General features: G+C 43.0%; 1 protein-coding gene across 8 annotated transcripts in view; it reads left to right on the plus strand.

Annotated features, from left to right (window-relative positions):
- MPHOSPH9 (M-phase phosphoprotein 9) overlaps positions 1-25,294 on the plus strand; it is a 154,431-nt gene that overhangs the window by 35,465 nt on the left and 93,672 nt on the right. For all 8 annotated transcript variants that reach the window (XM_033954541.1, XM_033954540.1, XM_033954544.1 and 5 more), the window contains 2 exons: positions 6,617-6,743; positions 15,921-16,008. In XM_033954541.1, the coding sequence (XP_033810432.1) occupies positions 6,617-6,743; positions 15,921-16,008 (215 nt within the window). The remainder of the gene's footprint in view (positions 1-6,616; positions 6,744-15,920; positions 16,009-25,294) is intronic.

Here is a 25,294-nt window from a genome sequence, read left to right on the forward strand (position 1 = left end):
CACTTCTTACCTTTACCAGGTCCTATAGGGTGGATGTAGCAGCCAGGAAAGATGCTATTTTTGATCCTCTGTTTTGAGAGCAGGCTCAGCAAGCCTGCCCTAGACTCTGGGGACAGCTTTAGTACATCCCTAGTGTTCAGGACCACTAGACACATTGCACTAGAAAGAAAGATTAGGTTTTAGGTAGATGTGTCTTGAAGCCCCACCCTGTCTATGGGTTTTGCCTGCCTTCTGCCTTAGGATCAGTCTGGATTTGAAGGATTTCTGTCTCTCAGAGGAGCTGAGAGAAAAAAAAGAAAGAAAGAAGATGCATAAGTAACTCTTCATGACCATACAGTTTGGTTTAAGTATCTACTTGATAGCAGTTCATGTGAGTAGCTACAAGCTCTATACATAATTAGTGTTAGTTGCACAAGTTTGGATATTATAATGTTATTTCCTATGTTTGTTACAGATCAGAACAATTATAGTGTCTAGGATTTCCCCTCCTTCCTCTTATATCTTTTATTACAGTGCTACTTGATTGCTTTTGTACAAACTGAGGGGGCAGAGCAGCCCCCTTAGAAGGAGGTGGAGTTGAAAAATATGATTGACAGTTTTCTGCAAGCAACTTGCTAGTTCACATACAAGACCTTAATGTTCAAGACCACTAGACACATCTACAAGAAAGAAGATTACTGAGGTAAGTACCTAATCTTTCTATATCTTCTGTCTGAAGCTAGTCTTTCTCAGAGGACAAGCAGACATAATCTCACATGTGGGTGACATCATCCATGGATCACAGTACAGACACTGCCAAATTCACTGTCACCCTAAATCCTTACTTGAGAAAGGTTGAGGTCCCCGGGAGATATATACCATATACCAAGCAATAAATAAATGATTATTAAATTAATAAGTGTGTGTATCCTCAGTGTGATAGTTAAGCTATAACGACGACTGCCGAAGCAGAAGTCAAGGCTTTAGTCAATCAACAGGCTATTTTCCAAGCCACGCCCACACCATCATAGGCATACACGTGTGTGTAGTGCAATAACACAAAAGTGCTCTCAAGTGAATTTTATAAATATAAAAATATAAGAATATATCTCCAGTGAATTTCATCCAACAATTTACCCAACAATGGAATCAAAAATAATGATATTTAGCTCAAGAATAGTGTCTAAAGTTCATCCATAATTCATCCCCATCAAAAAATTTTTTTTCAAGAACACTCAGGTAAATCCCAACTCTGGAAAAATTCTTTCAGACTCTACTAAGCCTAGTTTCGGATAAATCCGATTCCATTGTTTCCGTTGTTGAGTAAATTATTGGTTGAGATTCACTGGAGATATTTTCTTATATTTTTATATTTATAAAATTCACTTGAGAGCACTTTTGTGTCATTGCACCACACACACGTGTATGCCTATGATGGTGTGGGCGTGGCTTGGAAAATAGCCTGCCCATTGACTAAAGCCTGGACTTATGCTTCGGCAGTCATCATTATAGCTTAACAATCACACTGAGGATACACACATTTATTAATTTAATAATCATTTATTTGTTGCTTGGTATATAGTCTATATCTCCCGGGGACCTCAACCTTTCTCAAGTACTGAATGAGGGTTGTTTTGCGAAGTACTTGATTGGGTATTTATCAGTTAATTTATTTACCCTAAATCCTTAGGCAGTGTGCCAGTGCCGTCTCGCCTGATGTTGGCTCGCAGGATCATCATTTCTTACTGTTTTGTGGAGTCAAGAAGCTGTCTCTTTAGTTTCTCCTTAGTGTGTCAAACTTAAGTCTTTTTTGTGCCTTCCTGATACTAGTTCTTTGCCTTTTTTTCTCATAATTCTTCATCTTTTGTTTTCTTACATTTCCCTTGAGTTTGGTTTAATTTGGTCAATTTTTTGGCCTTTGGGCCACTTCAAGGCCCTTTTTCACCCTAGGAGGTATCAATATTTCTCAGTATACTTTTCACTCAAGCTTCCCATGCCATTGGCCGTTTTTCCCTGCATAATAAAGTGTTGAGCGGTTTCAAGAAATGTACTTGATGTAATCAGAGGAACATAAGAGAGGCAGATAATCTGCGATGATTCAGATGTAGAACAAAGAGCAGACCAATCAAGTATATGGAACAAAAAGTAATTTAATGTCACATGTTCTAGATGTAATCAGACCATTTCAAGCTCTGAGCCCTATAACTGGTGTATTCCGTGTATAGGTCCTGACCATTGGGAGATTTGTTGTATGCAAAATAGGTTGCTGAAAGCCCGACAACTCCAATGTGAAAACTTTTTTTGGGTTCGGCATTGAGCATGGCAGAAAATTCAGGACCTGATGCACAGCCCGCATTGACACCAGCATCAATATCGATGCCATGTGTTCCGACACCAAGTAGAGAGCGTTGACCATTGGACTCTTCAGAGAATCCACAACATCTTCCTCCATGTCTCATCCATCAGGTGAAACATCACGTAAGAAAGCTAAGAAGCACAAACATTTCTTCCTTTCAAGGCATGGCACAGCTTCATCACAGACATCCACCTCCTCGACTCTCCATGGACTGCTCTCCATCGCTGTAAATCATGTCTTTTCCCAGACATGCCTCAACATCGAGGTCTCTCACACCCAGACGACAAGCACCAAAGACTGCTTCCACAACGATGTCTCTTCCAGTTCAGATGTTAACTCGCCAGGAGGAGATCTGGGTTGAATTCAAACAAGAGCTTTCGGGGCACTACCTAAAGATTTAAAGTGACAGTGCACTTGGCAGTGTCCATACTGTGTTTCATTGATTATGTCACACACATGTGAGAATATATGTATGCTGTCCTCAGAGAACACTTGCTGCAGGTGTTCTCTGTGTTGCTTTTTTGCACAGCTCTGGAATGAGCTGGTTAGGTACAATAAAATAGAAAGGGTTCTTAAAACAAAGATAGTAAAAGTTATACTTTTTACACTGAAAGGCTCAAGGTCCCAAACTATGGAATAACTTACCACTCTTATCTGTGCCAGACCTCTTCTTATTACCATTTCAGGAAAATGCTAAAAACATATCTCTTCTCCTCAAGACAGAACAGAATTCTTCTACTCTGTCATATTCTTTTATAATCTAAGAATCTTATTGTAGGCTGCAATGAATTCTTGTCAAAATTTTGCAGGGTATAAGAAATTGTATGGTATGGTAAGTGGCAATTAGCCAAGGAGGGAAGTCCATGACCATACAAGGAAGAGAAAACCAAACAAACCTGCTGTGGTCAATGAGGCCTCTCTTTCTTTGGCTGTCTGCTTATCAAATACAGTAGGAAAGGAATGTGATAGTCTATCTCTCTCTGCCAGGCTGGCTGGAAATCTTCCCTAGCGAGTCAAGAATGCAGTCTTAAAAAAAAAAGAGTATCTTTAGTATACTATGCTAATTTTATCTAAACTACAGTACTACTGAGATAATAGAATATAAAGTAATAGCATGCAATACTTAGGCAACTGCCTGACTAATAAAATATTGTTTCTGTACTGGCTAGGAAGCCTCTCTAGTCATAAGCACATAAGCATTGCCTCTGCTGAGTCAGACCATAGGTCCATCACGCCCAGCAATCTGCTCCCGCGGTGGCCCCCCAGGTCAATGACCTGTAGTGATCTATTACTCTACTACTCTATTACTTTAGTCAAGCAGAAATATAGTTTTAAAAAGTCAATAAGGACATGCTAAACTAGACTACTGCCCAGGATAGAAACTGTTCAAGTTGAGTATACATGCACTTTATTTATTGGTGTGCCAAAGATATGTATTGCAAAACAATCAGTAACAAAAAATATAAACATTAAGTACTACCTCTTGCAATATGTAATTTATAACACACACCATTTTACTTTGATAGTTTCTTCCCCAAATGAAAACCAGGGGGGTCTGGGCTCTTATAACCTCCCCCCAGCTGTTCTAAGAGGAAGGAAATAACATTTATGCCTCTTTACTACTCACCTCCTTCCCACCCTGAAGTAACTGCACATCAACAAGTCAATATTTCCATACATGTGTCAGCTCCCTAACTTATTAAGAAGATGACTTTGTCCTGTAGGGGACATAGTTTGCAGATAAGGTTCTCATATTTGCAGAAAACAATTCTTTATTTGAAGAGACAATTGTGCAACTCTAGTCTCCCACGTTGCTAGTAAATGAATCTGATTCCTCCAGCTCTAATAAAACGGGATCTCCCGAGAATTCCAGGATTGTAATACACATTTATGACCTATCAAACTTCCCCCTCTTCTACGAAACCGAGCTAGCGGTTTTTAGTGCAGAGAGCCGCGCTGCTCCCGACGCTGATTGAGTTCCTATGAGCGTCGGGAGCAGCACGGACCATTCAGCGCAGCTCTCTGCGCTAAAAAACACTAGCGCGGTTTCGTAGAAGAGGGGGTTAATTTACGAAGCAAAATATATTTTCCCTTACTGCCCACCTCTGAAGGCTGAATCATAGCCAATACTAATGCCTTTGGTGTTGAGGGGATTGTAACACTTTTGATTGAAATAAGTTACTACCGCCCTTCAAAACTGCTGTACTTTAGGGCAGTGTTTTTCAACCTTTTTACACCTATGGACCGGCAGAAATAAAAGAATTATTCTGTGGACCGGCATTGGTCTGTGGACCGGCGGTTGAAGAATACTGGGCTAAGTCGTGGGTCAGACCCCGCCCATCTCTACCCAATCTCCACCCCAGACCCTGCTCCCATAATAGTACTAATTGCACCTTGCACGTTCCGTGCCTCATCTGGAAGCCAAGGCTTCCGGTTCAGGTGCAGGATGCCCGTAGGAGCCACTGCCCATGGCTTTGTGCACTGAATCAGTGAGGAAGAGGGAGCTGGCTCGAAGATAATGCCGCATCGATCGCACTGTGGACCGGCGGTTGAAGAACACTGTGTTGGGCCTGATGCACGTGCTGGCCCTGTGGACCGGCAGGAAATTTCTGTGGACCGGCACTGGTCCATGGACCGGTGGTTGAAGAACACTGCTTTAGGGCAGTTCCAGAGGGAACAAAAAAAAGGAATTTTCTGCGTTGTAAAGAATCTAATATTCTGCTTTATAAAATTGAAGCTTTAACATATATGCCCTATGTAATATTCTAAATTGGGTCGCCCTCATGAGCGCACTATTGACTATTTGAGGAATCCTCTGGAACTTTCAAAACAAATCCCAATCTTGCACGTTATATTCCAAATCCAGTTTCCATCTGGTTTTCACTTTTGTCAAATCTTTCTTATCCATCAACCTTATAAGTGCTTTATGAATACCAGAGATAGTTTATCTTCCTGGATGGAACTAAAAAAATTTCTAAGCTTTTCTCCCACCTGAGTTCCCAAGGCCTCTTAGTCTGAAAATAATGTTTAATTTGACAATAAGCAAACCTGTTGCCCCCCACACATTTATTTCCTATTTGCCCCTGAAGATCTATCACGGTCCACAGAGAACCATTCAGTGCTCCAAAAGAACAACCTCTTTAGCCTCCCAGCTAACAAAGTTAATATTGTCCATCCCTGAGGAAAATGCTAAATTCCCCTTAACAGGCATTTGATCTGTTATAGTTGGATCTCCTCCTAACTGCTGAATTAAAAATCTCCACCCATCATGCAGAGACCGGAGAAGTATACTCTTGCGCCCCCGGAACCTGCTTAAGTGGAATATGTTAAGATTATATGGCGAGAAAAACATTTGACATGTAATCTTAACTGTTTTCCAGTCAATCCCATAAATGCGGATATCATTTTCTGTAAGCTATTTAAATCTCTTCAATAATTTAATAAGGAGAATATCACTGAAAACGCAATTATTTGTTGATTCATTTCTTTGAGCATTTGACCTATTGCAAGGATTGAATCTTTCTGCTTTTGTTTTTATCTGTTCTGACCTGTTTCAATATTTTATGTATGTAATTTTATTGTAAACCGTTTTGGAATAAAACAGTATACAGTATAATCTCATAATAACGGATTTCAAGGAACCTGGAAAAATGGTCCGTTATATCCAGAGTTGCATTTTTTAAAAACTTTTATTTAGGTCAACTTGAAACAACGTTCAATCAATGAACAACAGTCACTGCGCAACCATATCGGCAACATCAAGAACAAAACTCAGCAAAACATTGGTATGACACGACATGATTGCAAAACCAGAACACTAAAAGATGTTCTAAAGCATCCTGCTTGTCTTTGGAGAATGTGAAGTTACTCACCTGTAGCAGGTGTTCTGCACGGACAGCAGGATGAATAATCACGCTGCCACACCCACCTCCCCTTGGAGTTGAATTCTGTGAGCTTTAGTAATAGGCTGGCTTGGTCCTGTATGACCGTGGTGGACAAGAAGACGCATGTGTAATGAGATGCTCCCAAAGGCTCCTTGAAAAGATTTCTGGGGACATGTTTGTGCTGTGCTCTGTCAATGTTTCTCATCAGTATGGATATTCATCCTGCTGTCCTTGGAGAACACTTGCTACAGGTGAGTAACTTCATTTTATGTTAAGATCATTTTGAAAATCAGAATTTGTGTTCATTTCTCATGAAACAGCTTATTGTGAAATTCTTCTAGAGGGTTTTCTATCTTTGTATTTTGATGAAATGGAACTGATTTGTTTTTATTCTTAGCAAATCTCTAACATCATGGACACAGAAAATGAAGCAAAGCCAGTTGAAGAAAGCAAATCTGGTAGAAGAGGGATGTACTTCTTTTATATGCGAGAATGACCAAACAGAAAAATTGGCATTAGATAATGTAGGTGTTCACCCCTTTTTGTTTTGGTTTTGGTTTTCTTTGTCTCCCTTGTTTACCTTTTATTCAGGTGTCAGAAACAATTGGTGGTATTCTGGTGTCCTGCAATGCATTCCTAATTAAATGGTATTTATAGTGCAACTAGTCTTTAAGCCCGATACATTAACGGGTGCTAGAATATATGTCTGTCTGTCTTTCTTTCTGTCTCACTCCCTACCCTTGTCTTTTTCTTTCTGTCTCTCTCCCTGGCCCCCTTTGTCTGTCTTTCTGTCTCTCTCCCTGCCCCTGTGTCATTCTTCCTTTCTTTCTGTCTCCCTCCTCACTTCCATGTGCAGCAGCCGCAGCATTCCCTCTCCCTCCATTTCCCTGTGCAGCAGCATTTTTTCCCTTCCCCCCACTTCCCTGTGCAGAAGCCGATGCAGCATTCCCTCCCCCTCCTTTTCCCTGTGCAGCAGCATTTTGTTCCCTCCCCCCACTTCCTTATGCAGAAGCCAAAGCAGCATTTTCTCCCCCTACATTTCCCTGTGCAGCAGCATTTTTTCCCTCCCCCCCACTTCCCTGTGTAGCAGCCACAGCATTCCCTCCCCTTCCATTTCCCTATGCAGCAGCATTTTTTCCCTCCCCCCACTTCCCTATCAGCAGCCGCAGCTTTCCCTCCCCCTCCATTTTCCTGTGCAGCAGAATTTTTTTTCCTCCCCCCACTTCCCTGTGCAGCAGCAGCAGCATTTCTTCATCCCCCCTTCTCTTCTTGCGGTCTGGCTGGCTCCCTTGCTGGAGTTATTTTTAAGTTTAAAGGTGCCGCCGCGGCTCCTCTAATGATCCCCGCCTGCATTGGAAGTCTTCTCTGACACAGGTGCGGCTCGTGAGAGGAGCTGCGGCGGCACCTGTAAACTGAAAAATAACTCCGGCAAGGGAGCCGGCCAACTAGCAGTTCAATGAGAGCCACAGCTTCCTTAAACACATCCTCCACCCCCTTCCCTTTCTTCCCGCTGTCAGGCCGGCTGCCTTAGTCCATTGGCAGAATTATTTGTAAGTTGGTCCTGTTGTTCGGTCTGGCCTGCTCCCTTAGTGCCTTGCCGTAGTGTATTTTTAAGTTCAAAGCGGTGGCAGCTCCTCTCACAATCCCCGCCTGTGTCGGACTTCCGACGCAGGTGGGGATTGTGAGAGGAGCCGCCGCTGCGTCTTTGAACTTAAAAATACACTACAGCAAGGCACGCAGGGAACAGGCCAGACCAAACAACAGCACCTTGAGGTCTGCGAGTGTGCTTATAGGAAAACAGCTTCCTTAAACACATCCTCCTCCCCCCCCTTCCCTTCCTTCCTGCTGTCTGGCTGGAACTTAAAAATACACTATGGTAAGGCAGTAAGGGAGCAGGCCAGACCAAACAACACCTTGAGGTCCGCTAGTGTGCTTACAGGAAAACAGAACCCTAAGCGCGCATGTGCACTCCTACCTGCCGGGGACCTACTGATCACGGAAAACGGAACAAGCAAGTAGGAGTGTGCATGTGCGCTTAGGGTTTTATTATAGTAGATGTGTCTAGTGGTCCTGAACCCTGTCAGTTATCTCTTGAACTCTGCCTCCTTCCCAGGGAGTTTCTCCTACCCACCCTCCCCAGTATTTTTCTGCAAGCAAGTTGCTCAGAAGTGTTTCTGCTCTGCTCTGTGGTTTTATTATTTTTGGGTATTTTTTTCTAAGTGTTCGGTTGGAGACTCAGTGCCCAGAGGTGTACGTGGATGACCCGAAAGCCTTCCCTCTGACATCAGAGGGAAGACTTGTGGGTCAGCCATGTGCAGCGTGCAAGAGCCGCTGCTCGCGCCCCTGCAGAGAACAAGTGTGGCTGAAGGCAGGAAAGAACAGCTCTGCTGGATGGCCCAGAAGGGAACAAGTAAGAGAGAGAGGGAATATGAACGTGGAACAAAGGGAGAAGGGGGGGGGAGGAGCATGAATTTGGGACAAAGGCTGGAAGGCAGGGAGGGGGGCACGAACTCGGGACACAGAAGGAAGGGAGGGAGCATGAACTTGGGACACAAGGGAGGGAGAGAGGAAGGGGCACTAACTTGGGACATAGGGAGGGAGGGAGGGAATAGAAAGGGAGAATTGTTGGGCATGATTGTATGAATGAGAGGGAAAGAGATGGTGCACATGGGGAAAGGAAAAAAGGAAAATTGTTGGGCATAGAGAGGAGTGAGGTAGAGATGCATGGAGAAGAGAAGGATGAGAGGGAGAAATGTGGCATGGTTCTGGAGAGGGGTGATAGAAGGAGAAATGTTGGGCATGGGGCTGGTGGTTAGTAGTGAAAAATGCAGCACATGATCTGGGAGATGAGGGAGGGAGAAATGTTGGATGTGGCAGTAGGGGGAGAGAAACCCTGGATCTCTCTCTTTCCCCACTCCCTGTACACAGGGGGAGGGGATTATAGAATGATGAGCTGATGAAGGCAGGGAGATAGGCACAGGGGAAATACTAGAAAAGGACATACTGTATAGGATACATAGAGAAGGGAGATGCTGAACATGGGGAGCAAAGCCTACACAGAGATAGAAGATGGATGGTGAGCATGGAGAAAGAAGACATGTAAAATGGTTAGGAGACCCTGGCAAGTGAGTTAAGAGAAGACAAAAGAAAACATAGACCAGCGCCTGAGACTAACGTGATTTGAAAAATAAAATGACGAGACAACAAAAAGTAGAAAAAAATAATTTTATTTTCTGTTTTGTGACTAGAATATATCAGATTTGAAATATGTTTCTTGCTAGAGCTGGTGTTAGATATAAATGGGGACCACAAAGCCTAGGCTGTGCTTTTTTAGCTTCCAGCTGGCTTATGGCTCTCTCTGACCAGGGGGAAGTTGCCCTAGTTGCATTCCCCTAAAACTATTCCTGTCATATGTGACTGTGATATTCTGTTAGCATGAGTTTTCTGTGTAGCATTCTGTAATAATTGGGCTTATTCAGTTTTCTTGATAGTGGAGGGAATATTTGTGAAGGGAAGGTATGACGGGTTTTGTTTATCCTTGCTCTATATTATTTTTGTTTATAAAATGACAATTGTACACAATATTGTTTCTTTTTATACTTTAATAAAATAAGTTCAATATAAAATCATAGTTATTCGAGACTTGTGCGGATGGGATAAGATGGTTTGCAGGGACGGGATGAGGATGGGGACCGAGCTTGAGACAGGGACAATTTTTTTCCTTGTGTTGTTTTCTACTCCATATACTTCATCGTACCAAAGAAAGGCTCAGATGAATGGAGGCCAATTTTGGACTTCAAATCAGTTAATGCAGCACTGAAAGTGCCACATTTCTGCATGGAGACCATTCGGTTTGTCATAACAGCAGTGGCACAGGGGGAGTTTCTTGCCGCCCTTGATTTGACAGCAGCCTATCTCCATATTCCCTTTTTTCCAGCCCACAGCAGGTACTTGCGGTTTCATAACATATAACATGCAAAAAACAAGAAAAAACTGCAGACAGTATGTACAAGATGCAGGCTATATTTATTATACCAGTTATTTTAATGCGGTTACTAATGTCACCTTTTTACAGACCAAGGGACCCGACACAGTCCGTGTTTCGGAAAACACGCCTTCCTCAAGGGTCCATGGTTGATAAGGTTTAAAACGAACCGCAATTAAAATGGTAATGAGCAAACACCTGTATGTGCACAATGAACATGAGCCGACAGTAAAACACTGAAATTGAATGCCGAAGCAAAGCAAATAACATAACTTTATTCTTCTATGCCGCCACAATCAAACGATTTCTCGGAAGTTTATATTGAAGAAAGCTGGACAATCAGCGAAGTACAAAATACAAATAGTAAATGTACAATATAATTCTTAAGGATAGTCAGAGTAGAATTATTGCAATTAGTGTAACTTCTATTTAGGAAATAAATCTATCAAATAGTACAGTTTTAATTTCTTTCCGAAATGCGCCGTAGGTCAACCTGGCTCCACTGATGTAATTACCTAACCAGGACTGCTGTTTGCTTGCATGAAACATGAAAGCCCTATCCAAAAAAAGACCTGTATCTACAACCAGTAATCTTTGGATAGGCAAATAAATTACAATTTCTGGTTATCCTCGTGGGGCTGTATAGCTGGAGCTGCATTTCCAGTTCTCTTTACTCCCCTTCGGCCTCACAACGGCACTTCAAGGGCTCCTTTTACTAAGCTGCGATAGCGTTTTTAGCACACGCAGCATTTTAGTGCATGCTAAACCCGCGCTATGTAGCTAGAACTAACGCCAGCTCAATGCTGGCATTAGCTTCTATCGCGCGCAATCCTGCACGTTAATGCCCTAACGCAGCTTAGTAAAAGGAGCTCCAAGTTTCAAGTTTTATTAAAATTTGTTATACTGCCTAATCAAACTTCAAGGTGGTTTACAAAGGTAAAATACATACAAAATACATAAAATACAAAATCAAATAAACAGGGTGATGGTGATGGTGGCAGATACACCCATACATACACAGGGGAGTGTGTGGTGCAGTGGTTAAAGCTACAGCCTCAGCACCCTGGGGTTGTGGATTCAAACCCACGCTGCTCCTTGTGACCCTGGGCAAGTCACTTAATCCCCCCATTGCCCCAGGTACATTAGATAGATTGTGAGCCCGCCGGGACAGACAGGGAAAAATGCTTGAGTACCTGAATAAATTCATGTAAAACCGTTCTGAACTCCCCTGGGAGAACGGTATAGAAAAATTGAATAAATAAATAAAAAAAATTAAAAATTTGGGTGATTGGCTAATCAGAGCCGTGTCCAAAGAAGGTGAACTGGCAGCTTTGAGAGTGGTCTAACTCCTCCAGGACTTGGGATGGATCATTAGCTTCAAGAAGAGCTGGCTGGAGCTGACCCAATGCCTGGAGTACCTGGGAGTTTTGTTTGACACTGTCTTGGACAAGGTCTTTCTTCCAGAGTCATGTAGACTGAAGCTCCAGAAACAGATTTTGGACCTGCTACAGAGTTGGACTCCTATGGTGTGGCATTATCTGAAAATACTAGGGTCGATGTTGGCAGCTATAGAGGTGGTCCCTTGGGCAACAGTGCACGTGAGGCCTCTCCAAGACTGTTCTCTCTCGATAGTCTCCTCAGATGGACTCGCTTCAGCAACCGCTTTCCTGGTTACAAGAAGCAAAGTGCAATCTGTGGTGCAGATGGCTGCCCTCATAAGGGGCATGCCTCTATGAATTTCTTCCTAGGAAATTCTAACGACTGATGCCAGCCTTTATGGTTGGGGGGGGGGGGGGTTCAGATCATTGGACCACTGGTTCAGCAAAAGTGGTCCATACATTGACTAGTACTCTGAGCCATTCAACTAACTTTTCAGGCACTGGAGAAGTCTCTGGAAGGCAAGGCAGTCAGAGTCTTCTCGGACAATGCGACACTGGTGGCCTATGTCAACAGGCAAGAAAGCACCATAAGCTCCCCATTACACCTAGAAGCTCAACTCCTCTTTTTCAGTGAGCAGAAACTCATTTTTAGGCCCTCTTGACCGTGCAAGTAGAAATGTGCAGGTCAACTTTCTCAGTCAGCAGACTCTCAACTCGGGGGAATGCCTTCTGTGTGCCCCCCAGCCATTCACCCATAGTTTGGTACTGGGGGCATCCCCGGATGGATCTGATTGTCTTTGCTGTAAACATGGGGAACAATACACACACAGCCAAAGATATGATCCCAGAAGTGTGGGGTTGAATGCATTTACAGCCAAAGAAACGATCCCGAAAGTGCGAGGTTCAATGCGTTAGTCCAACAGTGGCTGGAGAAAGGACTCTTGTATGTGTTTCCCCCTGTGGCCCACGCTAAGGCAAGTGATTTGCACAATTGTGAGTCATCCACCTTGGTAGACCTAGTGATGCCCAATTGGCCTCGCAGACCATGGTATATAGACTTAGTGCACCTCCAGAGAGATGAAGGCCTCAGACTGCCAGTCCAGAGGGATGAAGGCCTCAGACTTCTCACTCAAGGACCAATCCCTATCAAGAATCCGGAACAGTTTGGGCTTATGGCATGGCTCTTAATCAGGCAACCTTGACGAGCAAGGGTTATGCAGATGTGGTCATTTCCACTCTGCTTAGTGCTAAGAAGCTATCAACGGTAGCAACTTTTTAGCACTGGTGTGCTGTGGATGATGTAGAGCCCTTATGAGTTCCAATTTCGGTACAATTTCTGGACTTTTACAAGAGGGATTTCAGAAGGCCTATCAAATCCCTGAAGGTGCAGATAGGCCTTTCCTGTTTCTAAGCTTGGAGGGAAAGAGGCTATCTGGCCTCTCACCCAGATGTTGCCCGATTCATTAAAGGGGCTCTAAATTTGTGCCCTCCAGTGCATCTCCCTTTCACTTCCTGGAATCTTAACACCATATTACAAGGTCTCAGTAGAGCTCCATTTGAGCCCTTATGGGAGGCTTCCCTTCTGGATATTACCCTCAAGAAGGTGTTTCTGGTGGTGATTACATCAGTGAAACGAGTTTCTAAGTTACAAGATCTATCTTGCAGGGAACCGTTCCTTAAGTTTATGGAAGTAGGGCTCTCCTTATGCACGGTTCCATCCTTCTTACCAAAAGTAGTCTTGGCTGTCCACGTCAATCAAGAAGTCAATTTGTCCATTTTTCACCTTATGGGGTCTAAGAAAAATGATAAAGCATTGCATTTGCTGGATATCAAGCAAGTGCTTCTCTGGTACCTCAAAGTTACCAATGAGTTTCGCGTATTGGATCACCTTTTTGATCTGACCAATGATGCCAAGAAAGGGAAGCTGGCATCTAAATCCTCGACTTGGAGAGACCTCCCAGGAAAGGGACTTGGGGAGTTCTGATTGACAATGTGCAGTGGCGGCGAAAAGAGCGAACAGAATGCTAGGAATGATAAAAAAGGGGATCACGAACAGATCGGAGAAGGTTATTATGCCGCTATACTGGGCCATAGTGCGCCCTCACCTAGAGTACTGCATATAGCACTGGTCGTTGTTCATGAAGAAGGACACGGTACTACTCGAAAGGGTCCAGAGAAGAGCAACTAAGATGGTTAAGGGGTTGGAGGAGCTGCCTTACAGCAAAAGATTAGAGAAACTGGGCCTCTTCCCCCTCGAACAGAGGAGATTGAGAATGATCGAAACATTCAAGGTACTGAAGGGGATAGACTTAGTAGATAAGGACAGGTTGTTCACCCTCTCCAAGGTAGGGAGAATGAGAGGGCACTCTCTAAAGTTGAAAGGGGATAATTCCGTACATACGTAAGGAAGTTCTTCTTCACCCAGAGAGTGGTAGAAAACTGGAACACTCTTCCAGAGTCTGCCATAGGGGAAAACACCCTCCAGGGATTCAAGACAAAGTTAGACAAGTTCCTGCTAAACAAGAACATACGCTAGTAGGGCTAGTTTCAGTTAGGGTGCTGGTCTTTGACCAGAGGGCTGCCATGTGAACGGACTGCTGGGCATGATGGACCACTGGTCTGACTAAGCAGCGGCAATTCTTATGTTCTAGATGGATTAAAATGGCCGTTTCCTCTGCATATGTGGGCTGTTTAAGATGTCTAGTGGTCCTGAAGCCCTGCCCTGTCAGTGGGATTCGCCTGTCTTCTGCCTTAAGAGCAGTCTGAATTTGGAGAATTATCTGTCTCTCAGATGAACTGAGAGGATATAAAAAAAGGAAAATAGTATGGTTTAAGTCTTTGGTAGCAGGACAGGCGAGTAGCTTCAAGCTCTATATAAAATTAGTGCTGGTTGGTTACATTTTTTCTATTGTTTTGATCAGTTACTTGAATGTTATAATGTTAATGGATATGCTTGTTACAGTGCAGAACAGAATTGTAGTGTCAGGGATTTTTCCCCATTTCCCTCCTTCCAATTATGTCTGTCATTACAGTGCTACTTGATTACTTTTGTACAAACTAAGGGGGCAGTTGCAACTCCCTGGGAAGGAGGCGAAGTTCAAGAGATGATTGACAGCATTCTGCAAGCAACTTGCAGGTTCAGATGCATAGCCTAGTGTTCAGGACCACTAGACACATCTACAAGAAAGAAGATTATCGAGGTAAGAACCTACCATGATTCTGGGAAGGAAAGTTATGACTAGAATAGAATGTTTTTTCCATTGCTGCACAATTTAAGCCCTAAAATATGAATGAAAACACTACTTATGTTAAACCCTGACTTATAAGTCAGTACACACAACTCCACATTAAATAAGTCAAATATATTAATTTCACCCAAAATAACTATATAGAAAAGAAAAGACTTCAAGTGATCAAAAGGACTGGATAGCCTGATAGGCCACACCTGCATCCATCTCTTCGAGCTATTTTCAGTGAGAAAAACTTTCCAATTAATTTTGTTCAACACTTCAACACAGTGCTTTATACCCCTCCCCCCAATATCTTTTAAAATTGGAATATTAATTCTCTATTGCTTGGTGCAATACTTTATGAAAAACCATTGGCAACTTAGCTAAATGGAGGTGTTTCACGCTTAGTGGATCTTCCCTGTTTCACAACAGCTTCTTCAGAAGCCAAATACTCCATTACATAGCACTTCCAGCTGATTAGTTGACTTCACTGTGCATATTATAAACACGCTTCACCACCATAGAAGTATGTTAGCTTTGTCAAACCTGTGGCACCACAGAAATCAAAGTGCTTATGCACTGTACTGGGAAAAAAAGCTCTGGCCCCAGCCATGTCTAGTAACAGTGAAATGTGTTTATAATATGCACACTGAAGTTAGCTAATCAGCTGGCAATGCGACGGGGTATTTGGCTCCTGAAGAAGCTGTTGTGAAATGGGAAGACTTGTTGAGCGTGGAACGCCTCCATTCAGCTAAGTTGCCGCTGGTTTTTCATAAATTATTAATTGGAAGGTTTTTCTGACTGATAATAGGTCACACCTGTGTCCTTCACTTCCAACTATCAGGCAATCCAGTTCTTTTGAGCACTTGAAGTTTTTCCTTTCTATATAATTATTTTTGAGTGAAATTAATATATTTGACTTATTTAGTGTGGAATGGTGCGTACTGACTCCTAAAATATGAAAATTGTGACAGAATAGTAATTTTTAAATAGTTTTTGATTTACTGACTCAGAGCATGAAGTTTAGTTTGTGTAGATATAAAGTAAGTATACTATATTGTTCTGTAATCTTTTAAATTCATAAATGCCTCCCTTTTTTTGTTTTAGTCAGGCTACACCAGTGCTTTCCCAGCTTACAATTTTTACCTCAGGAAAACAAATGATAGTCCAGCTTCTGTGGTCTCTGAAGATTCTGGTAAAGTTACATTGCAAGATTAATTTTATAAGATATGACTTGCTAGGTGAAATTTGATCATTTCAGAGCATAGCATAATATAAATACAGTTGCTGTTTTAGTTGTGGAAGAAAAATGAAACCACTTTCTACTTTTTTATTTATGATAGCCTTATGAAATTGCTTCCATTGTGCTGTCTTGATAAGTGGTATTTTGATTGTACATCACCTTGAGCTCATAGGTTAGGGCAGGGGGCCTAAATTACTAAGGCCTGGAATAAAAAGTGACCCTTTAGAATGTTTTTCCCAGATCAAAGGAGTGGTTAGTATTTTGAGGGAAGGGGAGGGGCAGTTTAGTGGAACAGTGCCTCACTCTTCACCCTGCCATCTCCCACTCACCCAGGGGCCCAGGGGAAAGAAGGGAGTAAAGCTGTCTGCCTTACCCCTGGGAACCTTGCTCTCTGCTTCCTTCTAAACTAAACATTTGAGATCACTGAAAATGTCCAACATGTTTCTTTTCTTTTCTCTGCTCCATAGAAGACCCTATAGCCATCTGACTTTCTCCTTGAGTTAACAGTCCCTCTGTGTCCTTTCACTTAAAAAGGGTTGGCACCTCCTGGATTAGGAAATAATGGTGTATAAATATATAATTATCTGAGGACAAGTAGGCAGTATATTCTTGTGTGGGGGTGACATCATCCCATCACAAGATGGCTCATATACCGCACATGCGTCGGTGCCTTCCTGCCCTATGTCAGCTTGCAGGACCATCAGTTCTCTATTTTCCATGGAACAGAGAAGCTGTCTCTTAGATTTTCTCTAAGTGTGTCAAACTTTTGATATTTTGTTGCCTCTCATTCTAAATTTTTCCTTAATTTAGTCAAATTTTGGTATTTTCTTTTTTTCTCCTTCATTTGGTATAATAATGTTTTCATTTTTCAGGCTTTCATGCTACTTTCAGCCTGATTTCAGGCAAGAGGTGTCAACGTATTTTCAGATTCCCAACTACTTGACCATCCTGGACCACTGGGTCCTTTGACTTTGCGTTGGCATTTTTTCTTCAATGTCCAAGGCTCTTTGCACTCGGTGCCACAGGACCATTTCAGGAAAAGACCCACATAACTGGTGTGTCCAGTGCCTAGGTCCTGATCACCAAGACATTACTTGCAAGCTTTGCACTCAACTGCAGAAGAGGTTGCTTAAAACCAAGAAGTTGCAATATGAGAAACTTTTTGGATCAACCTCAAGAGCATCGACAATGACTGGAGACTGCTGACACTCAACATCCAGCAACTCCAACATTGACACAGACATTAATGGCATCGATGACACATTCCACCTCTGCATCATCGGAGTTGCCTCTCTAAGGGGAACCTCGTAGAAAGGCTAAGAAGCCCAAACATCTCTCCCCTTCCAGGCAGGCTTCAGCATCGTTGCAGGCTTTTTCTATATCGACACATTCAAAGCATCAACATTCTGCAACTAGATCTCTGTCCTTGCAACTGGCAGATGCGTGGAACAGTCTCCCAGAAGAGATGGTGGAGACAGAAACTGTGTCTGAATTCAAGAAAGCATGGGATAGGCGTGTGGGACCTATAAGACAAGAAGAGATAATAGTTACTGTGGATGAGCAGACTGGATGGGCCATCATGTTTCTATGTTTCACCTCCGAGGCATGCCTCAACATCAAGGTTACCAATACCTAGACACCTGATGTAACCTGCACCCTCTGTACCCTTGATAACATTGGTACCAGCGCCAACTCTGCAGGATCAGCTTAGAGAGCTATTGCAGAAGGAGTTGGCTTTCTTGATGCAAGTACCTACCTTGGTGCATCCAGCCTCAGCCCAGTCTGAGCATCAGCCTACTCCAGCATCGAAAGATCACTCTCGGACTCCTAAGCATTGAGAGTCACATATGAGGGGGCGCACTTCATCCTCCAAAGAGCATACTTCTTCATGCTCTCGACACTCCTCAAGGCATTCTTCTCGACACTTTCCTTCAAGATCACCTCAATGTTCTCCTCGATGATTTCGCTTTCCTCAAGGTTAACTCGATGCTTTCCTCAAGATTCACCTAAGCATCCATCCCAACACTCACCTCGATGCTCTCAATTTAAGAGACCTGATGTCAATACCTACAATTCAGACTTATCTAAACAGTCAGATTCTGTCAAAAAGGCAGTCAGAGAGGCCAAGCTCCGAATAGAGGAGAATCTAGCGCGGAACATTAAGAAAGGGGATAAATCCTTCTTTAGGTATATTAGTGACAGGAAAAGAAACAAAGATGGGATAGAACGACTCAGGAAATCGGACGGGAATTATGCAGAATCGGATTCCACTAAGGCCGAACTACTAAATGAATACTTCTGCTCGGTTTTCACCTGTGAGGCGCCGGGAGCCAGAAAGACCCGTTTCAAGATTTCGAGTTTACGCCCAGTAGCGTTTACTGCGAACTCTCAAGACTCAAAGTGAACAAAGCCATGGGACCAGACAACCTACACCCCAGGGTGCTCAGAGAGTTGAGAGAAGTCCTGGCAGAACCATTGTCTGTGCTCTTCAATCTCTCCCTAAGCACTGGAAGAGTCCCCTTGGACTGGAAAACAGCTAACGTTATTCCGCTCCACAAAAAGGGCTGCAGGACAGAGACGGCAAATTACAGACCGGTAAGTCTCACATCCATAGTATGCAAACTCATAGAAACACTGATCAAACAGAAACTTGATACAATCCTGGATGAAGAAAATCTACGTGATCCCCATCAACATGGATTTACCAAGGGCAGGTCCTGCCAATCAAATCTGATTAGCTTCTTCGACTGGGTAACAAGATAACTGGATGCCGGGGAGTCCCTGGACGTAGTGTATTTGGACTTCAGCAAAGCTTTTGATAGCGTCCCACACCGCAGGTTATTGAACAAGTTGAAATCGCTGGGATTAGGGGAAACACTAGCTGCATGGGTTAAAGATTGGCTGAGCGGTAGATTTCAGAGAGTGATGGTAAATGGTACCCCATCCAAAACATCAGATGTGACCAGTGGAGTGCCACAGGGCTCGGTCTTGGGTCAAATCCTATTCAACATATTCATAAGTGATATGACCCAAGGGCTCAGAGGAAAAGTATAATTGTTCGCCGATGACGCCAAACTGTGCAACATAGTAGGTAAAAGCACTATGCCTGGCAGTATGATTCAGGACCTACTACTATTAGAACAATGGTCATCGACTTGGCAGCTCAACTTCAATGCTAAAAAATGCAAAGTGATGCACCTGGGTAAAAGAAATCTGTGCAGGACTTACACGTTAAATGGTGAGACCTTAGTTAGGACCGCGGAAGAACGGGATTTAGGAGTAATCATTAGTGATGACATGAAAACTGCCAATCAAGTGGAAAAGGCTTCCTCCAAGGCAAGGCAAATGATGGGTTGTATTCGTAGAGGTTTTATCAGCAGGATGCCAGAGGTCATAATGCCACTGTACAGGTCCATGGTGAGACCTCATTTGGAATATTGTGTTCAATTCTGGAGACCACATTACCGGAAAGATGTGCTGAGAGTTGAGTCAGTTCAGCGGATGGCCACCAGGATGGTCTCGGGGCTCAAGGATCTCCCGTATGAAGTAAGGCTGAATAAATTGCAGCTGTACTCACTTGAAGAACGAAGAGAGAGAGGGGACATGATTGAGACATTTAAATATATCACGGGTCGTATCGAGGTGGAAGAGGATATCTTTCGTCTTATGGGACCTTCGTCCACCAGAGGGCATCCGCTGAAAATCAGGGGAGGGAAATTTCATGGTGACTCCAGAAAGTATTTCTTCACTGAGAGGGTGGTCGATCATTGGAATGAACTCCCACGGCAGGTGATTGAGGCCAACAGCGTGGCAGATTTAAAAAATAAATGGGATATTCATGTGGGATCTCTAATGAGGTAAGGGCAGGAGGTTGGTGAGCAAACTCATGGGGGAAGGGTCACTGGAGTGGGCAGACTTGATGGGCTTTGGCCCTTTTCTGCCGTCATTTTCTATGTTTCTATGTTACTCTGATTTGTCTGCAGAGGGATCTTATGGCACACTGTAGGATCTTCTCTGCCATCTCCTTACAGAAGGTCTCGATTAGAAAGTATGTCTTTTACAAAATATATCAGACAGATGGGCCAGGCTCTTCCCATAAACATGGAATCAGAGACGGAGCCTAGAGCAGAATGAATGGATGCTTTAGAATACAAAGAGTGGCCAAGAGATTGCATAAAACTACCACTCCATAATTTATTATAAGGCATTATAAAAAAACTGGGAAGCACCATTCTCTGTCCCAGTAACTCCACCCAAGCTTTTTACTCTGTACAGGATCCAGTCTTGCCCAGGGTATGACAGACCCCAATTACTACATCTTTCCTTGGTGGTAGTCTACTTTAAAGAAGGTGTATAATTCCAGAACTTATGCAAGCACTCCACCTTGAAGAGAAGATAGAGCACTCAACAAGTTTGGTTGCAGGGCATTCCAAAGCTCCATGCTTGCCAGCAGGATCTTAAATTATAACTTTTATATGGCCTTTTATTTGAAGTCCCTTATTCAAAATCTATCTCTTTATGAGCAATACATTCCCTCAGAACATCTAAATACTTTTCAACACATCTCCAGTGACCTGCTTGAAAAATGAAAGTATGAGGTACTTTCTACTTTTGACGCCTTTGAAATTGTTTCTCATACTTCAGCAGTGTCCATTGCCATGCACAAGCAAGAATAATTCAGAATATCAGACCTTGATGGGAATGTACAAGATTGGCTTTCCAATATTCCCTGCATGCTCGTGTCTTTGTAGCACAGCTTTGATCCAAATTTGCTAGAAAGTCTCTCTCTAATCTCCAGCACATCACCACATGTCAAGTTTCAAGTTTATTATATATTTGATGTCCCACCTATCATTACATCTAGGCGGTTTACAATAAAAAAAACAAGGTTAAAACTAAAGGTGAATATGAGCAACTGGTGTGCATGTTTCAAGAGAGGGGTAACATGAATCTCCTTAGCTACATGGCATCCACAGTTTATGTTTCAAGTTTCAAGTTTATTAAAAGTTTGATATACCACTTTATCATGTATTTCAAGGTGGTTGTACAATAAAAACTATGGTAATACAAATAATCTAATATAATAAAACGCTAGGCCGTGCATGCGCAGTTCCTAAGTGTGTGCCGCTTTTCCGTGAGCTGTAGCGACAGGTAGGAGTGCGCATGCGCGGCTTAGGGTTCTGTTTTTCGCTCTGCCATGCTCTCTGCTGCTCCTTGCTGTTTTTCAGTCTGGCCTGCTCCCTGCCGTATTGTATTTTTTAGTTGAAAGACGCGGCGGTGGCTCCTCTCGCGATCCCCACCTGTGTCGGACTTCCGACACAGGTGGGGATCATGAGAGGAGCCACCGCCGCGTCTTTCAACTAAAAAAATACAATATGGTAAGACGAGCAGGGAGCAGGCCAGACCAAAGCTCCAACTTGAACTGCCTGCTCCCTGTTGAAAGACGCAGCGGTGGCTGTTCCATTATTGCCGTCGCCGCGATGTACGCACCCGCAGGTAGGAGCCCCATGCCCCTACAGTACTCTCTCCCTTCGCCGCCGCCGTTCCCTGTTTGTGCTTCGCCACATGCCCCTACAGTACTCTCTCCATTCGCCGCCACCGTTCACTGTTTGTGCTTCTTTACTAAAACCTGCTTCCTACCTCCCCTTAAAGTAATTTTGCCGTCACCGCCGCCATCGATCCCTGTAACAGCGGCTCCTTTCACGATCCGACGCTGGCGGGGATCGTGAGAGCAGCCGCAGCGGCAAGTATAAACTTAATAATAATTCTGCTAAGGTTTTCCTCTTTTAAGTTCTGCCTTGCTCCCTGATCCCTTAATGCTATTATTTTCCTTTCACAGCGCAACCAACTGTGCTACATTTTCCTCGGGACACGTTCTATGGTTGCCATAACAATTTTCCCTGTGTGCACCGTTACTTTAAGGGGAGGTAGGAAGCAGGTTTTAGTAAAAAAGGAGACAACACCGTGAAAAGCTCCAGCAAGGGAGCCAACCAGACCGCGAGTGCGGGGCCGCTGTAAGCGGGGATTGGGTGAGGAGCAGCCACTGCCTGCAGTTTTGAAATTTGACAAGGGAGCTGGGCAGAATGGGGTGGGGGACTTCTAAAATGTAAGGCTGCATGGTTTACAGATAAGGGAGAAGGGTTCCTAATGGACAGTGGGGAACATACAAGTAAGGGAGAAGGGCTACTGCTGGATGGGGGGGGGGAGCAGGAAGTAAAGGAGAAGAGCTACTGCTGGATATGGGGAGCTGGAAATGGGGGGGTGATGCTGAACAGGGGGAGATAAAAGGAGAAGGACTACTGCTATATAGGGGGAGCAGGGAATGGGTGGGAGTGCTGCTTGACAGGGATGAGGTAAAAATAAGGGAGAAGGGCTGCTAGCACCCGTTAATGTAACAGGCTAAACAACTAGTATACCATAAAACAATTAACAGAAAAAGGACAGAAAAACAAGACACAAGACTGGACAAACAGGTACAAAAGGGAAATAGGGAGAACTACAATATAATTTTAAGGAAAGAGAGGATACCAGTGAAAAACAAGAGGACGGGGTAGTAACAAGTTAGTCCAATAAAGATGGGCTAAAATATTTTTTTAAATACTAATAAGGACAGTTAAACTTGGAAAGCATCTTTAAAAAGGGTTGTTTCTCTTAACGGGTTTGGTACTGAGTTCCAAAGGGTGGGAGCGACCACAGAAAAGATAGTATTTCTCCTAGTATTTATATGGCTCAGAGATGGAATTGCTAATAAGTTTAGATCAGAGGATCGAAGGGAACGTGATGAGGTATGTGGAATCAAAAATCTATTGATAAATTCTGGCTGACCTGTTTTTCTGGTTTTAAAAGTCAGTAATAAAGTTTTATATGTAACTCGATGTTTGAAAGGGAGCCAATGGGCTTTAATGAAGAGAGGCATTACATGATCAGATTTTTTGGACTTGTAAATAACTTTAATAGCAGTATTCTGAACTATCTGTAGGTGTCTTAGGTCTTTCTTGGTAATTCCATGGTATAAAGCATTACTGTAGTCCAAGCAGAAAATGACCAATGAATGAATTTAGAGTGTTTAAAGCAGAATGGTCAAGGATTTTACCTAAAGAGCGGTCATTCTTAGGCGATAAAAGCACTTTTGAACGACTGTGCTTATATGTTCGTGAAAAGTAAGGTTTTCATCAAAAGTTATTCCTAAGAGCTTAATAGTATGAACTGTCTGTATCGGTATAGTTTTTAATTTAATAGGAGAGAGAAGAGGACATCCTTTCCTAATTGGGAAGACCATTGTTTTAGTTTTACTGACATTGAGTGATAACTTATTAGAATTTAACTAATCATGTATTTTATCAAGCTTTTGATTAATGTCTACTGGGTTATCCAGATTGATAGGATGGATTAGCTGGATATCGTCAGCATAGGCATAAACAGTGAAGCTAATTGATTGTCCAAGCGTGATCAGAGGGGCGGAGAGAGTATTGAGCCTTGTGGTATACCATAGTCATTCAAGAATGTGTGAGATATGGAGCCTTTAAATGATAACTTGTAGGTATGGTCCTTGAAATATGAGATAAACCAATTGAGGATTTGGCCAGATATGCCTATTTCCTCTAACCGATGAATGAGTAAGTGATGATTAATTGTATCAAATGCTGAGGATAGGTCAAGAGATATGAGTATGATAGAGTTATGATGATCTAGGTGATAGTTAATGTTAAGAAGGCCAATTAATGAGAGTTCAGTTGAGTGGTGTTTTCTGAATCCTGTTTGATTTGGATGTAAGGAACAAAAAAGACTCCCAAGCCCCTAGACGATACAAAAAAGACTCCCAAGCCCCTAGACGATTACAAAAAAGACTCCCAAGCCCCTAGACGATTACAAAAAAGACTCCCAAGCCCCTAGACGATTACAAAAAAGACTCCCAAGCCCCTAGATCTTTGAGTGTTACAGCTCCCATCTTTTCGGGTTTTTCTAGCTTCAGTTGATTTGGATGTAAGGCATTAGTGCTTTCCACGAAGTCGGATATTTGATTAAAACAATCTTGTCAGTGATTTTTGACAAGAAGGAGAAATTAGAAATGGGGCGATAGTTCGTACATTCGGCAGCACTTACTTTGAAATCTTTAATGGTTGGGTAAATAGTGGCTTCCTTTCAGGATTTTGGTACAGAACTTGTAGTCAGGCTTGCAGAAACTAATTCCAATATATGGGATCCGAATATGGCAAAATATTGTTTAAGGATGAATGGGGAAATTATATCTATGTTAGCACTTTTGAAGTTCATGGAATTAATAGTACGCTGGATCTCTGAAAGTGAAGGAATTCTGAAGTGGGCACATTTGGAATGTAACAGGGTAAGTAGGGGAAGCTGAATGAGCGGGGGAAAGAAATGAGGATCTGGTGTGACAACATTTGCCTGTTTACATCTCAGAAAACCCCAGTGGACACTCTCAACCCAGTGGTCTCATGCGACCGGAATATTCTCCCAACACTTACGAGTAATCTCTGATTTTTGTCAGTTTCTTCAGTGGTGGTTATCCCTGGCCATTCTTTCAAGATGCCTTCTATTCTAAACTCCACCACACCAAAAGAAATTAGCAACGGATGTTTCCATGCTTGGTTGGGGAGCCCACCTCAACAACTTACATATGCAGGGCAGCTGGAATCCTCACAAGAAAACTCTCCACATAAACCTCCTTGAGCAATCCGAAATGCTTTATGCACATTTCAAGATCATCTCCTCAATCAAGTAGTACTCTTTCGAACACACAACCAGGTAGCCATTTCTACATGAACAAACAAGGGGGCACAGGATCTCACTCTCTGCCAAGAAGTGATTCAAATCCTCACAACATATTTCTCAAAACAATTTATCTTGCAGAGAAACAAATCATTTTAGTGGACAAGTTGTGCAGACTCCTTCAATCTCACAAATGTTCACTCAACTGTGTTACGTCAGATATTCAAGGATTGGGGGACTCCAGAGGTTGGATCTCTTTGAGTCCCCCACAACAAAAACCTTCCACTCTTCTGTTCCAGACTATACACACCCAGTTATCTAGAATCCAGTGCCTTTCTACTTGACTGGCGAGACAAATTTCTTTGTTTTTCCTGCAATTCCTCTAGTTGGGAAAACTTTACTCAGACTTTGCTGAGAACAGGCCTCCATGATTCTTATAGCACCTCGGTGGCCACGTCAACCATGGTTCCCCCTCCTGCAATTCAGTATACAGGAACTAATCACGCTT

The sequence above is a fragment of the Geotrypetes seraphini genome, chromosome 8 (assembly GCF_902459505.1).
Source record: "Geotrypetes seraphini chromosome 8, aGeoSer1.1, whole genome shotgun sequence".
NCBI lineage: Eukaryota > Metazoa > Chordata > Amphibia > Gymnophiona > Dermophiidae > Geotrypetes > Geotrypetes seraphini.